Below are 20622 nucleotides of genomic sequence, written 5' to 3'. Positions count from 1 at the left end.
CCCCCTAAGTTTGCTCATAGTCTGTACAGAGAGATCCCATAAAACTATGGCAGCATAGGTATTCCCTGTACTAAGCACAATTCAGCAGGAACAGTCCCTTAAGTTTGCTCATAGTCTGTACAGAGAGATACCATAAAACTATGGCAGCATAGGTATTCCCCTGTACTAAGCACAATTCAGCAGGAACAGCCCCCTAAGTTTGCTCATAGTCTGTACAGAGAGATCCCATAAAACTATGGCAGCATAGGTATTCCCCTGTACTAAGCACAATTCAGCAGAACTATATTAGGACAAACAAACAGAGGACTTTTAAGGTGTGTTTACTGTGAAACATATTTTCCACAAAGAAAACAAAGCCCAGGCCCAGTGAATAAAGGTGTGGGTGCTTACGCACACCAGACTATGATGTGGTTGTTTTAAAATCTCTGCTGAAAAATCTATTAGTAGCAGAAACAATAAAAGGTACTTAAACTGGATACGTGAAAAGCAATCCCTTAAGGGATAGATAGATGAATGACATATACCTGGTAGTTGCACTCAGAACACCCTCTGCCTGCCATGGATTTTTGCCATTAGTTTGATTGGAAAGTGCAGTAAAGTGTAGTGGGTGGCTGTGCATGGGATATATATGTGTATTTTTTTTTCCGCCACAGGTTGTCATGGTGCCCTTATCCTTATATACCCTCTTTACCATGACAGCTAAGGATCAGTCAAGAAAACAATCTTATTAAATCATTTTTAAGATGTGCATCTCCTCGGCACTGGTTTCTGGGCTTCCCATTACCTGGGAACAGAACAATGCATGCCTTTGTACTAAGCATTATTGTTCAGCCTGTTTATTAAAAAGAGTAGCATTCAGCAGATTGCAGAGCAGGCGAACATAAAGACCAGTTTCATTTTGCAATTTAAGCATTAAGCACAAACTTTATCAAAGCCTGCAGAGAGGTTGCAGACTGAAGGCCATTTAGGGGGAGATTTGGGGCGAGTGCTTATTTGTGCCCTCGGTACCCCTGGAACTATAGCAGGGTGACTGTCACCCCAATGTTTCTATATATCTGTAACCTTGTTATGAGCTAAGGTGGCCCAGCCTGAAGGCCAGTTAACATTAGATTTGGGGTGAGTGTTTATTTGTGCCCTGGGAACCCCTAAAACTATAGCATGGTGACTGTTACCCCAATGTTTCTATATATCTGTAACCTTGTTATGAGCTAAGAGGGCCCAGTCTGAAGGCCAGTTAGGGGGAGATTTGGGGTGAGTGCTTATTTGTGCCCTGGGTACCCCTGGAACTATATCAGGGTGACTGTTACCCCAATGTTTCTATATACCTGTAACCTTGTTATGAGCTAAGGGGGCCCAGCCTGAAGGCCAGTTAGGGGGAGATTTGGGGTGAGTGCTTATTTGTGTCCTGGGTACCCCTGGAACTATAGCAGGGTGACTGTTACCCCAATGTTTCTATATATCTAACATTGTTATGAGCTAAGGGGGCCCAGTCTGAAGGCCAGTTAGGGGGAGATTTGGGGTGAGTGCTTATTTGTGCCCAGGGTACCCCTGGAACTATAGCAGGGTGACTATTACCCCAATGTTTCTATATATCTGTAACCTTGTTATGAGCTAAGGGGGCCCCGTCTGAAGTTCAGTTAGGGGGAGATTTGGGGTGAGTGCTTATTTGTGCCCTGGGTACCCCTGGAACTATAGCAGGGTGACTGTTACCCCAATGTTCCTATATATCTGTAACCTTGTTATGAGCTAAGGGGCCCAGTCTGAAGGCCAGTTAGGGGGAGATTTGGGGTGAGTGCTTATTTGTGTCCTGGGTACCCCTGGAACTATAGCAGGGTGACTGTTACCCCAATGTTTCTATATATCTGTAACCTTGTTATGAGCTAAGGGGCCCAGTCTGAAGGCCAGTTAGGGGGAGATTCGAAGTCAGGGATTTGCAGATATGAAGCATGTGCAATTGTCAAAGGTTGAAGTCTCATTTCTGCACCACTGTAAAGGTTTTTTTTTTATGTCTTGATTTTGTGTAAATATTTTTACACCATCAATGACTATCTACTGAAATGTACTTTAATAACTCTCCTGTGTTTAAGTATGACATATGTTTTACAATATGGGGAAAGCTCTTTTGGGTGTGCTTAACTGCTTGTATCGGTTATCGGTCTTATTTTTGCATAGACTCTGTTGTAAACACCTATTTATTGTACAATACTGTAGAAAGAATATGTTGGCACTTTGTAAATATGTGTTAATAATAACATGGATAGGCTTCTTGCACAGAGATGCAGTGTTTTATCTGGAGTGCTTGAAGACACCTCAATAGTTCCAGACATGAAGCTGACTGATAGTAGACTGCCGTTAGCAGATAATTGAATTAACCATGCACGTCACCCCCACCTGTACTCATACCCAAAAACTGAAAGGAGCAGTTATGCCCCATATTTCCTATATAGTTCCATGCAAAACAAGGGCAGGGGAATAAGTTTGGAGCAGCTGGTTAATAGATAATGAAACAGGAGCCCCCATGGAGTCCGAACATGAAGGCAAGTCAAATATTAACAGGCAAGGGGGCAGAATCAGCAATTTCTTTATCCTACAAAATGCATTTCCAATGAAAGAGGAACAGAACGAGATTGTTACCCGATTTATTCTGCTGGTAAATGAGACTATACAGGCCCATATTACCTATATAAACTGCTTTATACCATCACAAAGTCCTGCTTATTGAGAGGGATATAAATGGTTATACCTTACTTATAACAAAATTAACACGCTATTAAAAACTGGGACCAAAGATAGCAGATCTGGGGCCCCACATTTGGCAGCCGTTACTCGATAACCCTAGAGGCCGCTGCTATTAGGTTAACATTCTGTGGTTTGGACGGTGCTTAGGAAAGAGAAGAGTGTAAAGTTTCCCCCATGCCTTTTTTCTTCTGATCAGGGAAACATTGCAGCAGCTGCCCAGCCCCACTTCATGCTTTATTTATCTTCCATTTAGCTGCGGCTCAATAAGGAGATGGACACTTAGTAATAGTAACCCTCTGTAGTCTCCATTCTATGTAAACCTACAGATAGAATCTTAAAGGAGAACTAAAGCTTAACTAAAGAAGTAGCTACAAATGCTTGGGCTTCTGTACCAGTCCAGGGCAACCACAGCCCTTAGGGCTAGTCCACACGGGGAGATAGCCACGCGTTTGCGGTCGCGGCGACAAAGCGCCGCGCCAGTCGCCGCGACCGGCGCAGGCGACAGTTTTGTATGGGCGCCTATGTATGCCTGGCGAGGCATTTTCAGGCGACTGTTGAAAAGCGCATCGCCTCGTGTGGTTAGCACAGGCGTTTTTACATAGGCGCCCATACAAAACTGTCGCCTGCGCCGGTTGCAGCGACTGGCGCGGCGCTTTGTCGCCGCGACCGCAAACGCGTGGCTATCTCCCCGTGTGGAATAGCCCTTAAGCAGTAAAGATCTGTGTCTCCAAAGATGCCCCAGTAGCTCCCCATCTTCTTTTCTGCTGATTCACTGCACATGCTCTGTGATGCTGTCACCTACTGAGCTTAGGGACCCACTCACAATATACAGTACACGTAGAATAGAAATGTCACAATATAAGGCTGATTAGTAATTAATACAGATAATTACTACACAGAAACCAGTGCAATTAGCATCAAAATGTAATAATCAGCCCTGTAGCATCAGCTTATATTACAGGGGAAGCTCATTTTCTGCTGGATAATTAGTGACGAGCCCTAAGCTTAGCTTCTCAACAGCCAATCAGAGCCCACTGAGCATGTGAGTGTCACAGACACTTTCCAAGATGGTGACCCCCTGTGACAAGTTTGAAGTCCTGGATCATTGCTGCTATTGACAAGCTGAAACTTTAGCCTCGTGCAATAAGTTCAGTATATAAAATATGGCGTTTTTAGTCATATTAATTCTTATAGTTTAGTTCTCCTTTAAGGTTTCCTAACAGTAATGAAGATGTTAATTCTCAAAAGAGATGGTTCTTCATCTGAGTAACCTGGGGGCTGCAGGGGGCACAGCCCCCCATTCGCCAAGTATGATGCCAGGTGCAAATATGACAAGGTGAGAAGTGCTTGCACCTTTTAGGGCAGGTTTATCACTGAGCGTGCCTCCAAACCAACATTGCCAATACGCAGAAGTATTCAACAACTAAGGTGCGGCTGCTTGGTAAATACAAGGTGCCAGAGAGGCGATAGAAAGGGATTAACAACATCTATTTCTCTGGGCAATGAGCACCAATTAATACACTTACACTTTTGGGCAAAAGTGGTACATAAACTCACAACTGCCCCCCGTTAACTTGCCCACAAGTGTCCAATAAAGCACGGAGTACTTTCAATCAATAAGCACCTGCTGAATTAACATTGAAATTCATACAGGTTATCGTTATCCGGAAACCCATTATCCAGAAAGCTCAGAATTACGAAAAGGCCATCTCCCATAGACTCCATTTTATCCAAACAATCCAAATTAAAAAAAAAATGATTTCCCTTTTCTCTGTAAAAAATAAAACAGTCGCTTGTACTTGATCCCACCTAAGATATAATTAATCCTTATTGGAAGCAAAACCAGCCTATTGGGTTTATTTAATGTTTACATGATTTTCTAGTAGACGTCAGGCATGAAGATCCAAATTACAGAAATATCTGTTATCTGGAAACCCCAGGTCCTGAGCATTCTGGATACCAGGTCCCATGCCTGTATATTATAGATAGATCCCAGCAAGGGAGGTTATAAGGACTGTTAAAGTTCACTGTAGCTGCCGCCACATAGTTTGATGTGCACATTATGATCTGCAGAGACTATTTACCAGCTACAAGCACTTGGTAACTTTCCCAAGCGAGTATCTTTGGAACCTGATTGTAAAGTCAACAGATGTACGTTGCATTTAATTTCACCAACAAAAAGCACCGGCCTTTGTGTATATATAGAAGGGGGGGGGGCTTTTTCTTGGAAAACATTGTACATAACAGTAAGAACATTTCTTTAGTAGGGACCTATCAATTATTATTAGGTTTCCAATTGGCCAATTTTAAGAGTAAGTTAACATAATATGAAAAATTCTGAACCGTCCTCCCTAGCTGCAGCACCTCTCTAATCTAATATGCTGCATCTGGCGCTGAATGGGAGTTCCTACTTAAGCAGTCATCACTGGTTTACAGAGACAAGTGCACGGTTTACTGTGCCAAAAACTGGAACCTTACCATTCACAACAGAAACCAACAATCACCTCTCAAAAATGAATATAAATTTAGGGTAAAGGTCCCTTTAAATGCATCTTTTTTTTTCAGGAAGGCTTAAAAGGCAGTTCTGACCTCCAGGGTATTGCCAGCTCTTTCCATCTGATCTCAGTGCTTGTTTTCGTTCAACAGCACATAAACTTATCAGTCATGATCCCAAAACACAATGTGCGTCCTTCCACCTGCTCTGCAATAACCTTCCCAACCAGGACAATCACAACTGGACCTGGACCTGACTTTCTGTTTCACATTGGATTCTGCCAAATGCTCCGTCTGGGATTGACTTCCCATGGAAATACCGTTGGCAAAAATAAATGGATAATCGAGTTGCACGCGGAAAACAAGGGTAACATGTTTCAATGCTATTGTTAATCACAAATTAACTTTGTGTTTAGTCAAAGCATTTAGGCATTGTCATAATCTGGCCAGCAGGGGCGCTGTTCCATTGAGGTCTGCGGATGAGATTTAATTTTATCTCAAAGGAAAATGTATGGGGGGGGTGTCCATAATTGATAAGGATTTGGGGATTTTTGTAGATAATAAGTTTAGTCTAATTCCAGGCAGTGTTGTTCCATAGCTACTACAGCAAATATACTGTCATAGATTAAATGAACAGTTCAGTGTAAATAGATAGGCTGTGCGCAAATAAAAAGTGTTTCTAATATAGTTAGTTACCCAAAAATGTAATGTATAAAGGTTGGAGTGACTGGATGTCAAACATAATAGCCACAACACTACTTCCTGCTTTTCAGCTCTCTAACTCTGAGTTAGTCAGTGACTATAATTCAAAAGCAACAGTTATGACCCATGTGGACCCCCATCAAGTCACTGATTGGTTACTGCCTGGTAACCAGTCAGTGGAAACCAAGAGAGCTGAAAAGCAGGAAGTAGTGTTCTGGCTATTATGTTATACATCCAGTCACTCCAGCCTTTATTTTTGGCTAATTAACTATATTAGAAGCATTTTTTATTTTGCACATACTATCTATTTACCCAGTTTTTATTTTTACACTGAACAATTACTTTAAAAAGGGCATTAGCTCAAAGGATCAAAACATAATTCCGACTCTAGGGGAACCAAACCTTTTTAACCCGTGAGCCACATTCAGATGTAAAAAGAGTTGGGGAGCAACACAAGCATGAAAGAAGGCCTTGGGGATGCCAAATAAGGGCTGTGATTGGCTATTTAGCAGTCCCTATGTAGACTGACATCCTACAGGAGACTCTGTTTGGCAGGACACCTGGTTTTTATTTAACCAAAACTTGCCTCCAAGCCTAGAATTTAAAAATAAGCACCTGATTTGAGGCCACTGGGAGCAACATCCAAGGGGTTGGGGAGTAACATGTTGCTCCTAAGTCACTGGTTGGGGATCACTGGTTTATAGTAAGGCCCCACCTGGAGTATGCAGCACAGTTTTGGGCTCCAGTCCTTAGGACTTGTGTTTCGCCGAAATGCATTAAATAATATGGGCGACATATTTCTTTGTCTATGGGCGTCATTACAACAGCGCAACTCTGCTATAAAATTCGCGAATCCCTAGTCAATACCTAAAACCGTGAAAAGATTGGATAAAGACACTCATATTAAAGGGTTGTTTCACCTTCAGGTTAACTTTTAGTATGTTACAGAATGGTGGATTCCAAGCAACTTTTCAATTGGTGTTCATTTTTTTTTCTTAATAGTTTTTAAGTCATTTGCCTTTTTTTCCGGACTTTTTCCAGCTTTTAAATGGGGGGGGGACACTGACCCCATCTAAAAAACAAATGCTTTGTAAGCCTACAGATTTATTGTTATTGCTACTTTATATTACTCATCTTTCTATTCAGGCCTCTCCTATTCATAGTCCAGTCTCTTATTCAAATCAATGTGTTGTTGCTAGGGGAATTTGAATCCTAGCAACCAGACTGCTGAAATTGCAAACTGGAGAGCTGCTGAATAAAAAGCTAAATAACTCAAAACCCACAAATAATAAAAAATGAAAACCAATTGCAAATAGTCTCAGAATATCTACATTATACTAAAATTTAGGTGAACAACCCCTTTAATCACAACTGAGAAGCAGCACTGGCCTGAGCTTTGGGAAGGGGGTCTGGTTGAAAGAAAACAACACAGTAAAGGTGGCCATACACGGGCCGATAAAAGCTGCCGACAGACCGAGTCGGCAGCTTATTGGCCCGTGTATGGGGGCCCCCGACGGGCTTCCCCGATCGAGATCTGGCCGAAAGTCGGCCAGATCTCGATCGGATGGGATTAAAAATCCCGTCGGATCGCGGCCGCATCTGTTCGTTGATGCGGTCCGCGATCCGACCGCCCGTTTGGCGAACGCTAGGATCCGATCGTTGGGCCCTAGGGCCCACGATCGGATCAGCCCGATATTGCTCACCTCAAGGTGGGCATATCGGAGGGAGATCCGCTCGTTTGGCGACAACGCCAAACGAGCGGATCTATCCGTGTATGGCCACCTTAAGAGATATCAGCTAAAGCCAGCAGAATACAGTTAAAAGGGCACAGCTTTGACTACTGGTGGGAACAAGGGGCTGTAACTGTAGCTCATCTTGTTTCTGTTGGAAATAGTTGGCCTTTCAGACCTGGACAGGACGGGGAATATGCTGAAATATTTATTCACCTCTCCCTGGCTATTGGGAGAAAAACACTTCATGTGTAAGCCAAGGCGCAACAGCTTCCCCCGTTTATTTTGGGATCTTTATAAATCCTTGAAACAAAACCCCCAATTATATTACTTTAATAAAGCACACACAGTGGGGAAACGACGGACGGCAAGTACAATATTAACAAGTTCTATAAACACGGCAGTTTGTTTTCCATGCCCAAGTCACTGCTTTCCCTAATAATGGCCATTCAGTGTTAAAAGCACATGGTGAATCTGCTATTTGTGCAGGGAAGTGGGGGCCTCATTACTCGCTGAGAGGGATTTCAGAGAACTGACAAGGCAGCAGATAAGAAAAGGAGATGTAGATTACAAAAGACCTGCATGCGTACACAATGAAGGCATTGAGGCGTTTCAGTCTAATTATACAAACTGGGCTGCACTGGGGCTGGAATATAAATGAGCGACCTGCTCGCCTGGCCCCCATCATCAGACTCCCAAGTCTACAAAACAAAAGCCTACTTAGCTGATAATTAAATAATGAGAAGAAGATTCTCTTTTTTTCCTTGGTCAGCCGTCACCCATGACCTGTGCTTTTTGTGTTGGAAGGGGCCTCCTAGGGCCCACCAGAGAACCCAACATCCCAGCTCTTCTCTAACAACAATCAGATGTAGACACTACTAAACGTAATCCATGTTATAAAGACCTATGGTGGGAAGCTGAAAGGGCTGATGGGAGTTGTTCTTAGCCAGGGCCCACTAAAGCCTGTCCCCATGGGAGTGGGGGAGTGGGGCTCTTCTTTTCTTCACTGCAATTATAATACATGAGTGATATTTAGAGTTCCCTGTATAACTCAGCCTGCAGCCTTGTGCCTTTATATGGTCACAGAACCCCTCAGTGACTTCTAATACCCTTATCATTTACAGTAGGGGGGTACATTATCCCTTATAATACATGAGTGATACTCATCAGAGTTCCCTGTATAACTCAACCTGCAGCCTTGTGCCTTTATATGGTCACAGAACCCCTCAGTGACTTCTAATATCCTTATCATTTACAGTAGGGGGTACATTATCCCTTCTAATACACGAGTGATTCTCAGAGTTCCCTGTATAACTCAGCCTTCAGCCTTGTGCCTTTATATGGTCACAGAACAACCCCTCAGTGACTTCTAATATCCTTATCATTTACAGTAGGGGGTACATTATCCCTTCTAATACACGAGTGATTCTCAGAGTTCCCTGTATAACTCAGCCTGCAGCCTTGTGCCTTTATATGGTCACAGAACCCCTCAATGACTTCTAATATCCTTATCATTTACAGTAGGGGGTACATTATCCCTTCTAATACACGAGTGATTCTCAGAGTTCCCTGTATAACTCAGCCTGCAGCCTTGTGCCTTTATATGGTCACAGAACAACCCCTCAGTGACTTCTAATATCCTTATCATTTACAGTAGGGGGTACATTATCCCTTCTAATACACGAGTGATTCTCAGAGAGAGAGATATTTGTATATGCAATGCCGATAGATATTTTTTTCATAGATCAAATGAGTTCCTAACATAAACAAGGTTAAAGTTTAACCTTTGCATGCTCACAAATGTACCAATGAGCTGGTGCTGTAGAGGACACTTTACGGGTTACAGGAAACACTACGGAAGAAATGTGTTTTCTAGCTACAAAATGCAAAGGCTCAAAATAAATTATTTTATTGTTTTATAATACAGTTTAATTCTTGCATAAGCTATAACCTTACTGTGCCGTTTTCTGTCACATTAAATTGGTTCCCAAGCTGTGAGGCTGGCCTGCCTTGGGTGACGGCTGGTTAATCTGTCATGGAGGAAGAATGTCAATTTTCTTCCCCGGAGTCCTGTAGCCCATATTAAAGGTTAAATGGGGTAACATGTTATTAGCTGGCCTAAAATACACGTTTTATTGTGGGGATAGAATAAATCTTGCCATTTTCTAACACAGATCATTCTAAAGTCCATTTTTCATTGGAAACAAGTCCTGACTGGGCCAATGTAAAAATCTGTCCTTAGTAGGGTTGCCATCTGGCCGGTATTTTACAGGCCTGGCCGGTAAAAATGATTGTTGATCCCAATGTTATTAATATTAATATGGAAAAAAGATAAATATATATTAAAGCTGGTATTTTTTTCCAGAAAAGGTGGCAACCCTAGTCCTTAGCCTAACAAGCTGCAAGGATTCCCCAGAGATCTGGTGATTGAGCCACTACCAAATATTCCTTGGTACATTTATTGATAAGCCTGGATCTCCACTAGCAAACGTCGATTTTTTGAGAACTGGATAGCTTATGCTAAAGGAGGCTACATAAAAGAAGGGTAAAGAATTAGGAGGCATCTCTTTAAACATTTTAATAAAGTTACTTTAAATAGACAACCCCCACCACAGTGTAGAAACACAGAGTTCCTGAGCTGTGAATGTGTTTAGGTATGGGAGTGTGTGAGTGGGAGATTTGCTTCGGCCCAATGAGCACTGAAAAGCTACAAAACTGATTACTTTTTCACAACACTTAGCAAAACAGTCATCTTGTTTATGCACTTTGAGCTGACACAGTGCTGTAAAAATAACCAGAGATCCAATTTGTCATCCTATAGTTCTGCCTTCGAACTGTATTTCTCTGGCTACATTAGGTACTTCAATGTAGAGTTAGTGTAGGCGGCAACTTTTTCTGCAGGGTCAGTGCTTGTGTGCCTGGACAGAAATAGGGTTATTAAAAGCACCAATGTCACTAATACCCTGCAAGAATCAGTAAAGGCTGTAGATCCAAACGTTTGGTCTCAGCTAGCCTTCTTATTTAACCCTATGAACCCTGAGGACTGACGGACGCACACTGCCTGTGTAATATGAGGGGGATGCACAGAGTAAGAACAATGAAATGGGGAGAGCAGAGCATCTACTTTGCCTGTGATTGTTACTTATTAAAAAGCTATGAGGACTCCAGTGAGGGGTGCAAGTACCAGTACCAGAGGCCCACAGCATGCTACAGGTTCTGCAGCCTAGGAGATCACTTGCCTCCAGTGCAGAACCATATGCCAGAGATAACATGGCTCATTTATTAGGGTCCACAGGCAGATTCGGGGAGATTAGTCGCCCAGCGACAAATCTCCTCTTCTTCTGGGCGACTAATCCCCCCGAACTGCCTTCCCACCGGCTAAAATGTAAATCGCTGGTGGGATGGCACTCGGGGCGATTCGTTTTCTGAAGTCGGCCGAAGTTTCCTCGTTCGGCAACTTAAGGCGACTTCGGAAAAGGAATCACTCAGAGTGCCAGGAAGGCAGGGGAGATTAGTCGCCGGGCGACTAATCTCCCTGTGTGCCCCTGACCCTTAAGGTTATGGCTAAAGATGGCCATTGACGCAAAGATCCGATCGTGCGAATCATCGTATGATCGGACTTCCCCATCTCCCGACCTGCCACTAATTCCGATCAAATAAAGTACAAAAAAACAGATCAGCCGATGTTCTGCCTTTGACAGCAATCGTATGAAAGTTATGTCCGACAAAGTTACGGACAGTCTCCCTCTGAAAATCGTATGATTGGCAATACATGCAGAGATATTATCGGCAGCCGACAGAACTCTTTTAACCTGTCCAATCGACCAAACCACGATCCCTGCCGGACGAAAAATGTCGGGACTCTCCACACACGGTCTGAAAATCGCACGAATCCTCGATTTATACGATCAGATCTTTGTGTCTATGGCCAGCTTAAGGGATGGGAGACCACTCTGCGTCGGGCCCATTTATGAAGTACTTGTCCCTGTGGGGTTCAAGGCTCAGCAACTTGCACCAGATGTATATTTTGGGTACAAGAGAGTGTACCACATTATCAACTGCTTATACAGGGCTCCCAGTGTTCCTTAGCTTGCATGAATAACATGCAGATGGGGGGCATTCCAGCCTTTTGCCCCCTAGGTACAGTAAGAGCTATATACAGAATGAGTTACAACCCATGGTGCAATGTGCAAAAAAAAGTATGGGGAAATATGCAGAAAATAAGCACAAATACCCAATACAAACAAGGCCATACAGCTCCCTGATAAACTGCAATGCAGGACAACCTTGCCCCACGGCCATTTCAGCAGTTATTTTTGACATGTAGCAAACATAATTTTCAAGGAAACTTAACCAACAAGCATAACAAGCTGCCAGTCACTAATCTACAGTCCATACCAGTTCTGGCCTGATGGCCCCTGTATTAATTATTCTACATTTAATAGGCCATGTCTCGTTTGCAGAAATAAGAATTGGTCCCTTCATCCTGTAGGCATTGTATGGGGTCCTGACCAATGGGTAGCCCAACTCATACCTGGGTGAAAATCTCCCAATGATACCATTATGCTCCGATCATTGGCTTGGGGATCAAAAATCATCCCAATCCTGATTTAACCCAGTGTGTTGGTGGTCAAATCAGGGAAATATCATCTTGTTCAGCAACCCCCCCCCCAAAGACTTCCTACTTTCTAACACTTTGGTGATGTTTAAAGCAAGAGAATGTTCCTATGATCCCATTTATAAAGAGTTTTAGCTGCCTCAGAGATGTATCGACTGGACCAGTTTCATAACTAGAAATCACTGGGCCCCTAGAGCATTCCAGATGTCCTCGCTGCAATTCACCAGATGCAGACTTCATACATCTCATATGGTATTGTCCAGATATACTGAATTTCTGGAAAAAAGCAATGCGATTTTTTAGCCGACGAACTTACTTTACCGCAAGTATTGAACCCAACTACTTGCCTACTAGGAGTAATAGACACCCTGGTACCTAGAACCCACTCCAGATCATTGATCAGAGCACTTTTTTGTTGCTACGCCAGAAACACGATAGCCCTACACTGGATGGGACCAACACCCCTACTACGCTTAAATAATGGATTAAAATTATAAATGCCCAGCCTGAACTTTACAAACTACTTATAACAGGTCCTCTCCATGTCTACTTCTCCTTCTTCCTTCTTACCATACCTTCCTTCTATATTTTGTTAATTAATGGAAACCATTAAAAAAAAAAAAATCACTTGGCCTCACGGCTAATGCAATTCCGGGCTCCTAAACATCAATAAGTTGACCTATTCTACCAAGATACATTGAAATTGCTCTTCAAGTGGATTTCTGTAAATAATAATGCATATTTCTTACAGTGAAATCCATCTTGTAATAGCTCTAAAATAAAAATGTTAATAAAAATAGAAATCACACATTAAATTACAGCCTTACAGTTCCCCATACAATCCTGGTCCCCCTGCAGCTGCCCTTGGATTGGACTTTTAGTCGCCCCGAAGAAGAGGAGATTTGTCGCCAGGCGACTAATCTCTCTGAATCTGCCTGTGTGCCCCTGACCCTTAAGGTTATGGCTAAATCCTCGATTCGTACGATCAGATCTTTGCGTCTATGGCCAGCTTTAGAGTGTGCACAGGTTCATAGGTCAAAGAGCAGCCCAACAATACAAGGAAGGTTACTCTACAAGTGACAATTGAACCAGATGTACCAAGATAATCTCCTAAAGCAGCAGACTCGTTATCAGTGGATTACTATTATAACTCAAGCTTATGTCTCGTTTGGATCTTAGAAACAATTAGGCTGTTTCAGTCCTTGCAGTTTATAAATAAGAGGATGGCTATCCCAAAAAGCAGATTTCTGCTAGAGATAAGATTTTGGCCCATCTGGGCTGCCATACCCTCCCTGTGATCACATTAATACTTCCTGCTCAGGAGAGCACTGGACCTTTTCCTACTTGAGCTTCTCCCTCCTTACCTTTTCTCTGCAGAAATATCCGGAGCAAGGGGTTCGCCGTAGTTATTGCTTTAAGATAATTGTCATCATTGTTAATAGGCAACAAGTCCCCGTGAATATCTGCGTAGCCCACCAATACTTCCACATTTGGGATTTTGTGCACGTGTTGGAGTAATCCATAGAATTCGTCAAATTTTCCCGGTTTGGTCTTTTCCAAAGCAAAGCGTCGGAATTCTGCCCCAAACTGAAACATAAAGAAAATAAATAAATAAGCAGATCTAATATCTCTACAACATAAGGACTATGTTTTCCCAAGTGCAAGACTTATTTTTTTCCACGGAAACCCTGTTTTCATAGAGGAATTGCTCTGACAAATCAAATAAAACACACAGTGTCATGATTTCAAATGATTATTTATAGGAGCAGTCACGTGGCCAGGAATTAACTGGGTTTGTTGGGACGGGGCCCACAGTTTTGTAGTGGAAGCAGTTAATCGGCAGTTTTATTTTGAATAATGTTTATGGCACTTAACAAAGAATCCAATCCTCAAGAGTGATGGCAACACAAACACTACAAAGAACATTGCTCACACTTTCGGCATATTTCCAGGCTATTAGAGACACACCTAGCGATGACTAAGGGGTCAGTATAAAAGGTTGAGAAATACCTTGTACGTAGCAAGGAGCACAATACCTACAGGTTGACTCAGTAGCACAAACACCACTCAGCATTCACAGAGTCTCAAGTGAGATGCCTTGATAAGATTTACTTGTGATCCTTTCACATACAGAGAAAGGTCACTCCGGGAGGCCTCCGGTTTAACCATTTTGGTATATTGAATGCCTAAGCATGGACACTCAAGGAATTCATGGTGTGAGAGGACATTTAAAATTCCAGGCATATACTACATGTATGGGATTATCTGGAAACCCATTATCCAGAAAGCTCTGAATTACAGAAAGGCTGTCTCCCATAGACTCCATTTTATCCAAATAATCCAATCTTTTAAAAAGGATTTCCTTTGTCTGTGTAATAATAAAACAGTCGCTTGTAATTGATCCCAACCAAGATATAATGAATCCTTATTGGAAGCAAAACCAGCCTGGATTATTTAATAATTATATTATTTTCTAGTAGACTTAAAGTATGAAGATCCAAATTATGGAAAGATCTTTTATCTGGAAACCCCCAGGTCCTGATTTAGGCTATACACCTTAAGTCATCAAACGAGTTGATCGCTATCCAATCTGGCCACTTACATGCCAAGCCAATTCAGCGGGCCCGCAAAGACCTGTTTAGGTCTTTGGGGAATTAAAGGGAACATTGCCAGAGACTCTGGTTGAAAGCGGTCAAACTGTTCCACCAAATTTAGGCCTAAACAAGCAGCTATACTAAACTGAGCCGGTAAAAAGCAAATTAGGTGTAGTGGTAAATCCTTGCTAAATTTAGTACAGGTATGGGACCGGTTATCCAGAATGCTCAGGACCTGGGATATTCCAGATAATAGATCTTTTCATAATTTAGATCTTCATGCCCTAAATCTACTAGAACATCATGTAAACATTAAATAAACCCAATAGGCTGTTTTTGCTTCCAATAAGGATTAAATTATATTTTAGTTGGGATCAAGTACAAGGTATTGTTTTATTTTTACAGAGAAAAAGGAAATCATTGTTAAAAATGTGGATTATTTGCATAAAATGTCTATGGGAGACGGCCTTTCCTTAATTCGGAAATTTCTGGATAATGGGATTCCGGATAACAGATCCCTTACCTGTATAAACTTACTGAACAAAGGTATGTAATCTATTGTTTGAAATGCCTGGGATTTGGGGTATTCTGTATAAAGGGTCTTTTCATAGTTTGGAGCATTGTATCTTAAACCTAATAAAAAAAAAAACACAAATGGGATTATTTTGCCTCCTTTATGGAGCTTTATTAGTAAGGTACATGTCTTATTATTATAAGAAATTAATAAAAAACAGAAAATGGCATTCCCTTATTTTGGAGCCTTTTGGTTAACAGATCCCACACCTGTACTTGTTTAGATTCTGTAGACTTCCATTTATGTTGCACCTGACATAAGGGCCTTTGCTTTGAGTTATTGTAAATAACCTGCTAATTACAGTGTTCAGCGTTTTGAGGAAAGACAGCATCTACAATTCATTTAATTAGGAGAAAAAGAAAAAAACGGTACAAGGTTCCCTTTGAGGGATAAAAGAGGGGAACATTGTGTTTGTTTAATTTATGCTAAGCCGAACCATGTGGCTGCTTGAACTACAAGATCTGAGGGGGTCTAAAAACACCTTCTTACTGGGCGGCTTGTGCTCTTGGTATGTGATTGTCACTAAACCAACAGGAATTTCAGACACATTCCTTTATATAAACGGAGAGAGGTGGAGGGTAAGGTTCAAACTGGTTTTAAAGGGATAGCAGCACATTCCAATCAAAGCTGAGCAACACGTCAGCATTGCTTTATGTCAATGACATCAATAAGAAGACATCTTTGACTAATAAAAGGGACACAGTCCTCCCATAATGACTTCCTTCTATTAGAAAACCAGTTGACTTTTTGCACAAGCTACAATGGTGTCTCGTGTTCTGTCTCATTAAAAAATGTATATCTCATATGTATATAGAGTCATTTATAAATTCCTTGTATCCATCTACTGCTTTACTCATGCCTATTTACAATTGCCCTTCAAGGATCAGGGCACACAGGCAGATTCGGGGAGAATAGTCGCCCGGTGACAAATCTCCTCTTCTTCGGGGGCGACTAATCTCCCTGAACTGCCTCCCCTGCCTTTGCGCCGGCTTAAATGTAAATCGCCGGCGGGATGGCACTCGGAGCGATTCGTTTTTTCGAAGACGCCCGAAATTGCCTCACGAGGAAACTTCGGGCGACTTCAGAAAATGAATCGCTCTGAGTGCAAGGCAAGAGAGGCAGTTCGGGGAGATTTGTCACCGGGTGACAAATCTCCCAGAATCTGCCGGTGTGCCCTGACCTTAAGCACTGGCACACAAGGCTATTTGAGGTGTTTTATTATCCAACACACACACACACGGGCCCTCACACACTTGTCAGGGCATGCGAGCGGCTCCTGCTTTGTGTTTTCTTTTTTTCTGGCACAGAAAATTCAGTGCCAATCAAGCAGGCATAGTAGACTTATTATAACAGCCAATTGCATTCGGTATTCCCGCTGCAAGAACACCCGGCAAATTTGCTACATATTACTTGCTCCTCTAGCTATCAAATGCCCTATCTGTATGGTAATCAGCTTCATTATGTTCAGTCAAGCCAGTAAATTCAGAGAGTCAATTTTAACACAGTGTATAATGAAGCCGCTCTGCGTATCCTTTGTTTCACAAGGACCCCACACTGCTGTGGCCAAAAATAGACGGTGCCTTTTACAATGTACTGAGGTTCTTGGAGAAGTTTATACGTAACATGGTAGCTTCAAGAATACAAATATACAGAGCGGCGCGCGGACTGCCGGGGGGCCCTGAGGGGGTGCGGGCCCTGGCCCACTCGCACCCCCTGCTCCCCCGGTAGTTCCGCCCCTGATACAGAGAAGGAATGCTCTGGGCAAACAATAAGCTATACCCTCATACTGTACTGTCTAAGGGAATCAATATGGCACCTCCTTCCCATATGCATAAATACAAATATACAGAGAAGGAATGTTCTGGGCACACAATAAGCTATACCCTCATACTGTACTGTCTAAGGGAAACAGTATGGCACCTCCTTCCCATATGTATAAATACAAATATACAGAGAAGGAATGTTCTGGGCACACAATAAGCTATACCCTCATACTGTACTGTCTAAGGGAATCAATATGGCACCTCCTTCCCATATGTATACATATAAATACATAGAGAAGTAATGTTCTGGGCACACAATAAGCTATACCCTCATACTGTACTGTCTAAGGAACATATGGCACCTCCTTCCCATATGTATAAATACAAATATAGAGAAGAATGTTCTGGCACACATAAGCTATACCCTCATACTGTACTGTTAAAGGGTAACTACAACCATTCAAATGTAAAAATGGAGCAAACAAGAGAATGTTCTGGGCACACATGAATAGCTAATACGCCTTCATACTGTTAGCTCGTCTAAGCGGATAACAGTTATGGCACCATCCTTCACCATATGTATAAATACAAATATACAGAGAAGGAATGTTCTGGGCACACAATAAGCTATACCCTCATACTGTACTGTCTAAGGGAAACAATATGGCACCTCCTTCCCATATGTATAAATACAAATATACAGAGAAGGAATGTTCTGGGCACACAATAAGCTATACCCTCATACTGTACTGTCTAAGGGAAACAATATGGCACCTCCTTCCCATATGTTGGAAAATGTCTCCATTAAAAATGTTTTGTTATTTTTGGGAACAACAGCGAAACACTGATTTTGTAAGATTCCATAAACTAAAAGTACAAGGGCTGAGGATAAAAAACAAGGAATGCACAACCCAGCACCAGCATATAAAGTTTCAAAACAGAACTTTAAAGGGGTTGCTCACCTTTTAGATTAACTTTTAGTATGATGTAAATCGTGATATTATGAGACAATTTGCAATTGGTTTTTCTTTTTATATAATTTGTGTTTTGGCTTTTTATTCAGCAGCTCTCAACGTTGTCATTTCAGCAATCTGATTGCTAGGGTCCAAATTCCCCTAGCAACCACGCACTGATTTGAATAAGAGACTGGAATATGAATAGGAGAGGCCTGAATAGAAAGGTGAGTAATAAAAAGCAGCAATAACAATAAATGTGTAGCCTTACAGAGCGTGTGTTATTTTATTCATAATTAATGTAGATTCTCGTATCCATTGTGCAATAAAAGATTCTTATATCCAAATTCGAACAACTGCGATCACTGAAATGTAAATATTTACAAGAAAGAAGTGGCAGGGCCTGTCTCTAGAGACGATGTATCAAACTATAACGGCTGCTCCGATGTATCATCTTGTCACATTTCCCCCTTTGCGAACTGTGTCAATGTATCTTGTCGTGATGTTGTTGTCCCTTGTGTTGTATCAGCTATTATTGCGTGTAACAAATTCATTCCAGGGCCGTGACTCCCACTGTTTGTGTTTGTTTTTAAATATCACGGTGTTTTGACAGTCATTACAGAGACCATGCGGCTCAGAGCTGTTTGTAAACGTGGAAGTGATCCTAGGGGACGGCTTTCACACTGGCTTGGAAACGGGCAGAATAAGACTGGAACTCATCGATAATAATCCACTAAACAATTATCAAAATATAGACAATTAAATGATTAATAAACAGGAAGGAAAGGAGGTACCGGACACAGAGCATACACTTAAAGGGGGGTTGTTCACCCTCCAAACACCTTTTTTTAAGTTCAACTGTTTTTAGGTTGAAATAAGGACTTTTTTCTATTACTTTACGTTTTTTATTTTTTACCGTTTTTCCGAAATCTACGTTTGTTCCTGTCTCAGTGTAAAAGTTCAGTAATTCAGGTGCAGATTCTAAACTGTTACAATTTTGCAACATTTAGTGGATACATTTCTCAGCAGCATCTCTGGAGTATTAGCAACTATTGTATCAATTTTATCAGCTGCCTTTAAAGGAGAAGGAAAGGCTAAAACTAAGTAAGCTTTATTAGAAAGGTCTATATGAATACACCAGTAACCCCTCAAAGTAATGCTGGAGAGACTCAGGCAGGAAGTGATGTCACACCAAACTATTATGGCAGCTGCTATTAGGGTTGCCACCTGGGCGGTATTTTACTGGCCTGGCCGGTAAAAATTATGGCTGATCCCAATGTTAATAATAGGGAAAAAAGAAATATATAGGAAGGGCGGTATTTTTTTCAAGAAAAGGTGGCAACCCTAGCTGCTATCATAAATAAACAGAGAGCTTTTAGAGCCGTTTACTCAGGTATGGTAAAGCATTCTGCAGAATAAATATAGTGTTATAGCTTGCACTATTGTGGCTAATCTATTGGCAATAAACTGCTTTGATAGCTTTCCTTTGCCTTTAATGGAACCCAGTGATCCTGCTCAGCGAAGATGAGAAATGTATCAACTAAATGCATCAATTTAGAACAGTAGGGATCCCCAACCTTTTTCACCCGTGAGCTGCATTCAAATGTAAAAAGAGTTGGGGAGCAACACAAGCATGAAAAATGTTCCTGGGTGGTGCCAAATACGGGCTGTGATTGGCTATAGGTAGCCCCTATGAGGACTGGTAGCCTACAGGAGGCTCTGATTGACAGTACATCTGGATTTTATGCAATTAAAACTTGCCTCCAAGCCAGGAATTCAAAAATAAGCACCTGCTTTGAGGCCACTGAGAGCAACATCCAAGGGGTTGAGGGACAACATGTTGCTCACGAGCTACTGATTGGGGATAACTGGTTTACAGGGTCGGCGACCCCCCTTCCAGAGCTGCTTTAGAAGGTGAAAAATGAAACTTCACACTCACACTTCAATATTAGTAAAACAGTCACACATAGAAAATAGAAAGTAATTGGAAAAAGTCTTTATTTCTGGGGAACTATCTGAAAACAACTGAACTGAAAAAAAGTGTTGGAAGATGAACAACCTTTTCTATTCATTCAATTTAATTACTTTAAACATTGCAGTGTTATGCCCAAATCAGAAACGTTATATGCTTTACTAAGAAATCAACGATCAGGAGATTAGGTTAAACGTCAGGTTCGATAATCCGTGTGGTTATAATTCCAACAAAAACACGTGAAGCTGGCCCTCTCGATAAAATACAGTAAATTGCCTGGGTGCACAATCAAAAAACTTCTCCATACAGTCGCAAAAAAGGATCAGCACTACTTATGTCTTAAAAATTAATCCGAATTTATTTAATAAAATAGCAGCAGACTGACGTTTCAGCTGACTACTAAGCCTGGGCACTTTGAGAAAGGCTGAGGAGTCAGCCGAAACGTCAGTCTGCTGCTATTTTATTAAATACATTTTGATTCATT

The 20622-nt window shown here is 41.8% G+C and overlaps 1 protein-coding gene across 1 annotated transcript in view; it reads right to left on the bottom strand.

Annotated features, from left to right (window-relative positions):
* Positions 1 to 20622, bottom strand: part of pard6b.L (par-6 family cell polarity regulator beta L homeolog) — a 31671-nt gene that overhangs the window by 7786 nt on the left and 3263 nt on the right. The window contains exon 2 of the mRNA XM_018234926.2: positions 13647 to 13869. Within this exon, the coding sequence (XP_018090415.1) occupies positions 13647 to 13869 (223 nt within the window). The remainder of the gene's footprint in view (positions 1 to 13646; positions 13870 to 20622) is intronic.

The sequence above is a fragment of the Xenopus laevis genome, chromosome 9_10L (genome assembly GCF_017654675.1).
Source record: "Xenopus laevis strain J_2021 chromosome 9_10L, Xenopus_laevis_v10.1, whole genome shotgun sequence".
NCBI classification, from domain to species: Eukaryota; Metazoa; Chordata; class Amphibia; order Anura; family Pipidae; genus Xenopus; species Xenopus laevis.
The sequence above is the reverse complement of the archived record's forward strand: the minus strand, read 5'-3'. Positions and strand labels throughout refer to the sequence as shown.